This window comes from Schistocerca nitens, chromosome 5 (assembly GCF_023898315.1).
Source record: "Schistocerca nitens isolate TAMUIC-IGC-003100 chromosome 5, iqSchNite1.1, whole genome shotgun sequence".
NCBI classification, from domain to species: domain Eukaryota; kingdom Metazoa; phylum Arthropoda; class Insecta; order Orthoptera; family Acrididae; genus Schistocerca; species Schistocerca nitens.
The window spans coordinates 481,134,570-481,141,390 of NC_064618.1; the positions used below are offsets into that span (position 1 = coordinate 481,134,570).

General features: G+C 38.8%; 1 protein-coding gene across 1 annotated transcript in view; it reads left to right on the top strand.

Moving 5' to 3' along the window:
• The window catches only part of LOC126259724 (helicase SKI2W), a 157,750-nt gene extending 157,014 nt beyond the window's left edge, over positions 1-736 (top strand). The window contains exon 19 of the mRNA XM_049956704.1: positions 435-736. Within this exon, the coding sequence (XP_049812661.1) occupies positions 435-650 (216 nt within the window). The 3' untranslated portion in view covers positions 651-736. The remainder of the gene's footprint in view (positions 1-434) is intronic.
• The last annotated feature ends 6,085 nt before the right edge of the window (positions 737-6,821 follow it).

Here is a 6,821-nt window from a genome sequence, read left to right on the forward strand (position 1 = left end):
AATAACAACAGTCCATCAATATGTGTTCGTTTATAAGTGTGAAATGTGTAGAAGGAAACAAACAGGTGGTGGATATTATTACTGAAAACAAAGCCACCTTTTTCACTGAAGAAAATTTCAGGCTAATTAAGGTGTTTGCTTACAACTGCTTCGGATTGTAAAGTGTAGTCAGAATCTCTTCTTAATAGCATAAGTAGACTTACATTTATGTTTGTTACTCATTAATGTACCATACTGGTAATATTGATCACAACTTCACCCTATCTTTCTCCTAGTGTAATACTTGACTGAGTACTGCACTGAGTAATTTGAGCTGGTCCCAAGAAAAAGAATTTGAAACATGTAAAATGTTATCTTTCTAATGTCAGTCAGTCATTATTTTAAAGCAATGACTATTTTCATCTACTTTAGTATGTTGTTCATTTTGTTTACAGCCTTTCGCAGAAATCATGGAGATGACAGATGTTCAGGAGGGAATAATTGTTCGATGCATTCAGCGATTGAATGATACATTGCGTGATGTCAAAGATGCAGCAACAATGATTGGAGACACAGTTTTGTGTCAGAAAATGGAAGAAGCAGCAAATGCTATAAAGCGTGATATAGTGTTCGCTGCGAGCTTGTACACTAGTGGAATGTCAGTGTTCTAAAGACTGTAAATTTTGTAAACTATTTATTTTATTGTTAATTATATTAACGAAACAAAGAAATAAATTTATTCAATGTTTTGATTTGATGTGCTAGTGAATCCTTCCTCCCAATTTTGTCATCCCTAATATAGCCATCTGTTAACTGCCATACAGTTTGTCCAACATAACATTTTTACAGCGTACTGATGTTTCTCTGTACGTTCTGTGTCTCCATCTTTGTGCCTAGTCATAAGGCAGAGGTTAGTCATTGCATTTTTCTTGCAAATATCAAAATCCCCTTGTCACCAGTGAAACAGCCAAGTTGACTGTCATGGCATTAATTCTGCACATGAATGACTGTTAAAAGGCAGTGTTATTGTGCCAGTCTATTAAAAACCTTTACACTGCAGGTATACATGAAATACTATTTTGTACACAGATATGACTATGAAGAAACTGAGACTGGTTGTAACGTTATTCCAAATTCTTGAATGAATGTGAGAACAGTGTGTGCAAGCTAGAGCAAAATCTCAGAACTGTCATGGGCAGTCTGGAACAATACCAACAATTCGAGAGCTTGACATTTTCAGAGCACTCAAGAACTTCAACAAAAATACTGAAATTGCCTGTGATAAACTAGGCATGCATATTTTGACAACTGTTATGAATGGGAATCACAGAGTTGGAGAAAAAACGGTGCTGCTGTCCTGAGGCCTGTTACTGTCAAATCTGTTTCATTCCAAAAGGGAACTGATGTTTTCCACATAAAGTTTGCAAAAACTGGTGTTAGTGAAGACTTCATGTCCTAGTGACTCAATATAGTACTAAATGCAGCTATATTGCATTTCAGCTTAACAAGTGTTTGTACTTCAGACAGAAGACTAATGTGTTGAGAAATCTGTGAATGGCGAGCGAAGTGTCAACAGCAGTGTTGATTTGTTAAATACCAAATAAGCTGACTTATCGTTTGAATGGTAACAATTTTTTTAGTTTTTCCAGTAGTTAATATTAATTGCTGTTCACTTATAGTTTAGACTGGTTCTCTTTTTATCATTTAATTTATTTTTAAAAATTTTCTACTACATCGTTTTCATGAGTGGATATTTTTCCTCTTTAGTTATTAATATTATTAATTATAAATAGTCTATTAAAATAGTTCTTCACTTCAATTTACTGGCAGTTTGTGTTTTAATAGTTTCATATTCTGTTTAAAAATTTATTTTTAATCCCTTATGTTCTTCTGTTGCTTTCATGTCTACAGAAATTGCTCACGTAGTAACATCTCTCATTCCTGTTTAAATGTATACTCTGTACTTAAGTAGTAATTTCTTATCATACCTCTGCTATTTTTTATATGAGGACTTGTTAACCACATCTCAGTTTAGCTTTTGTAATGGATTCTCTACACAGAAAGCAATACAGAACATCACAAATGAAGTATTAGCAGGACTAAACAAAAAAATTATCCTGCTGATATAGTTTGTGATCTTACCAAATCCATTGACTGTGTGGATCATAAAATTCTACTTAGCAAACTGAAGTCTGATAGCTTCAGTGGCATCCCTCTTGCATGGATGGAATCTTAACCGCATAACAAAAGCTGAGGTCTCATCAACAGACAGTATCTCAGACGTGCAAATAATGTCACTGTGGGGGACATAACAGGTAGAATGCTGTAGGGTTCGGTACTGGGCCTACTCTTGTTTCTAACCTACATAAAGGGTTTTCCAGCAGTTTTAAAGAACAATTCAAAAACCGGAATGTCTGCTAATGATACAAGTACACTAATCAAAGGTCCAAACTCAAATCTAGCAGAAAAGCTCAGGTAATAGCTAAACAGTCCTGTAAGTGTAACAGCTAACAATTTAAACCTTAACTTTGCAGATAATCACATTGTGCAATTTCAGAAAGCAATAATGGCCTTTTAGCGCCAGAATACATTAATAGTCATACACTAAATGAAGCACATTTTGTAAAATTCCTTGTGATCCAGCTGCATAACAAATTAAAATTGAGGCAAAGTGTGGATAAGCTAATCAAAAAACTCTGATCAGGATCTTATCCCTTTAGAAGCTTCTCCCATTTTGATGACTTATGGAGAAGAGTTTGGCTTGTTTTGCATATTTTCTCTACCTCTTGTTGTACAGAATTACCATCAGGGATAGAACACCTGAAGTAAATAAAGTGTTGAGTAAACATGACTAGTAATAACACTGTATAAGGTAGATAATTACACATCTTGCAGAAGCCTTCTTAAGGAGCTTAGGACTCTTACCCTCACTTCCCAATACATTTACTCCTGAATGGTTTTGGTTCTGTGATAAAAATCCATTTCAGCTGAATTGTGACACACACAGTCAGAATACAAGACACAAAAATGATTTTTGCCTCCTTGCCCAGAATTCAGAACAGAGTTATGTACTGGTGGTAAGGTATTTAACAGGCTCTCACCTAACATAAAGCAAGAAATTGATAACTCATGCCAATTCAAAAGAAAATTAATAACGTATCTCATTAGCCACTCTTTCTCTAAATTATCTGAATACCTAGATTCAGGGACCGAAAAGGTCTTGTCAGCCAGATAACAAGTAGTAATGTTTGTTATAAAGCTCTATGGCACATACATAATAATGTGCTCTAAAGAGGACTCAGAATTTGCAGATGTAAAAATATTTTCTTTGAAAAGCACCATTGCAGTCAAGTAAATATTAAGCTTCTTTCTTTCTCTGCCCCTAGCATTTATCCCCATCTAAATAGGGTCCATTTTTTTCAGGGTTTTCTTTATTAGGTTGGCACATAAGTTTGTAGCATTTTTGTTTTGCGGGTTGCTATGGGTTTATTTATTGATTGTTAATTTTTATTTGTAGTTCACTGTTTCTATTTGAATTTAGATATTGCCATTTACTCATCTGGAGATATTCAGTGGAGATGTGGATGCTAGAAAATAAAGTGCCAAGAGGAGAAATTGGAACATTTCCAACATATTCTTCTTTTTGAGTTCAATAAAGGGATGACAGCAGTGGAGACAACCATAAACATTTGTGCCATGTATGGGGATAATGGCATTGGACAGAGCATGACAAGAAAATGGTTTTCTTGTTTTGAGGAGGATCGTTTTGACAGTAGTGACTCCACATTCAGGAAGAACTATGGGATTCAACGAAGATTGTTTAAACACATTAATCCACAATGAGCTACATCAGTGTACTTGAGAACTGGCAAATGTGATGAGCTGTGATCACTCTGTCATCATGCGACATTTACACGCAACAAAGAAGGTTCAAAAATCAAGTTTGGGGGGACTGCATGCTCTAAAAAAGCCAAAATCACAAAAATTGGCAGGTTTCCGTGTGTGCATCTCTTCTAGCTTTCCATCAATTTGCTCTTGAACGACTCTGACCATTCCTAACCTGCATCATTACTGGTGATGAGAAATGGTGTTTTTATGTTTACATAAGGAACAGCAAGGAATGGATGAGCCCAAACAAAGCAGCAACTCCCCATATGAAGACCTGGGGGCATCCACAAAAGATAATGTTATGCATCTGGTGAAACAGCAATGGTGCGGTGTATCACGAATTGCTTCTCTGAGATGTAATCATCACTGCTGACATTTATTGTCATCAACTGAGAGGTCTTGCAGATGCAATCCAAGAACAATGAACAGGAAGAGTGGGTGGAGTGATGCTACTACATGATAATACCCACCTGCATTCTGCTAGACTGACAAAAATCACTATACAGGAATTGGTTGCATAGTTATTCTGCACCCACCTTGTTCACCTGATCTTGCATCATCAGATTTTCACCTTTTCTGTTCTCTATCGAATAGCCTTTAAGGAGACCTGAGTTTCTCCTGGCGTATACAACTTTCAAATAACTTCCGGGAATTCAGCCAGGTAACACTTTCAGCGACCGCCGATATTTCGGCGGGAGAACACCCCGCCATTTTCAAGGCAAACTGCAACGGACAGGCGGCGTACATGCAAATTTAATACCTCGGTTCTCCGACAGAAGCAGGAAAGATAACACACACACACACACTGAACACTAGTGCCACCAAAGATGACCAAAGTCAGAGCTATCGATAGTGAGACTATGAATTCGCAGGAGAGGCAGCATTGACTCTGTTCCTCTGTTTTTTGACAAGGGAATGCTTGGATACTGGTCACCCCATGTTATATAATAACACCGAGATATTGGCATGCACGTCCAGCTATTGGGATAGTGTCATTAGGGAGGCAGTTGAGATTAAATTAGCGAGCAACCTCGTTAACAGGGATGGAGGTTTCTGTTTAAACTCTGTTTGGAATCCGGCTCTCTCCCTTGTCAAAAAACAGAGGAACAGAGTCAATGCTGCCTCTCCTGCGAATTCATAGTCTCACTATCGATAGCTCTGACTTTGGTCATCTTTGGTGGCACTAGTGTTCAGTGTGTGTGTGTGTTATCTTTCCTGCTTCTGTCGGAGAACCGAGGTATTAAATTTGCATGTACGCCGCCTGTCCGTTGCAGTTTGCCTTGAAAATGGCGGGGTGTTCTCCCGCCGAAATATCGGCGGTCGCTGAAAGTGTTACCTGGCTGAATTCCCGGAAGTTATTTGAAAGCCTTTAAGGAACTTCCTTCCCAGATGAAAATGCTCTCCAAACATGGCTCGATGAGTTCTTCGCCTCATAACCACATGATTTATACAGCCACAGAATCAAAAAGCTATCCCAGCATTAGCAGACTGATATAAATCGTGCAGGAGACTATATTGCTGATGAGTAATGTCTCTGTTATGAGCATCTGTTGAGTTATTAAACTTGTGGAAAAATGTTACAACTTGTGCACCAACTAGTAGTTATGTAACCTTATAGCTGGACCAGTCATTTGATCTACAAGCTAAGCTGCAACCACTGTGCTGCACTCTTTGTAGGCATGACAACCAACAAACTGTCAGGCCGCATGAATGGCCACCAACAAACTGTGGCCAAGATACAAGTGGGCCATCCTGCTGCTGAACACTCTGCCAAACATGATATCCCTCATTTCAATGACTGCTTTCACAGCCTGTGCCATATGGAGCCTTCCCACAAACACCAGCTGTTCTAAATTGCACATGTGGGAACTTTCCCTGCAATACATCTTACGTTCCCGTAACTCTCCTGGCCTCAACCTTCATTAGTCACTGTCCCCATCCATCCAGCCTCTTCCCTGTTCCCATTCCAGCACTACACAGCCGCCATTCCATCAGCACGCCCAGTCTTTTTATTTCTCTCCTTTTCCACTACTTCCAACCCTCCTCACCTCCCCCCTGCTCTCCATCTAACATGCAGCACTTCACTGTCTGCCACCCCCACCATACTATCCCTCCCTCTCCCCGCCCCAGCCTCATCATTACCTCCACCCAGCTGCCACTCCCATCATGCACTGGTACTGCTGCTCACAGTGTGGTTTCAGTTGCCTGAGACTGCAGTCTCTGTGTGTGTGTGTGTGTGTGTGTGTGTGTGTGTGTGTGTGTGTGTGTGTTTTGACAAAGGCCTTAATGGCTGAAAGCTTTAATTGTGAGAGTCTTTTTGTTGTGCCTAGCTGTGATTCAGCATCTCCACTATATGATATTGTAAGTCTGTCAGAGACAGCAAAGGACTTGGAAGAGCAGTTGCATGGAATGTACATACTCTTGAAAGGAGAATGTAATATGAATATCATCAAAAGCAAAACCAGGACAATGGAGTCTAGCTGGATTAAATCAGGTGATGCTGAGGAAATCAGATATGGAACAAGGCACTAAAAGTAGTAGATGAGTTTCACTATTTGGGTAGCAGAATAACTGATGATGATTGAAGTAGAGAGGACATAAAATGTAAACTGGCAATAGAAAGAAAAGGATCTCTGTAAAAAAGAAATTTGTTAACATCGAATATAAATTTAAGTGCCAGGAAGTCATTTCTGAAGGCATTTATCTGACATTTAGCCAAGTATGGAACTGAAACAAGAAAAATAAACAGTTTAGATGAGAAGAGAGTAGTGAGTTTTGAAATGTGGAGCTGCACAAGAATGCTGAAGAATAGATGGGTACATGGACTATCTACTGAGGAGGTGCTGAATAGAATTGGGAAGAAAAGGAATTTGAGGCACATCTTAACTAAAAGAAGGATAGGACAATTCTGAGACATCAAGGGATCTTCAATTCAGTATTAGAGGGAAGTGTGG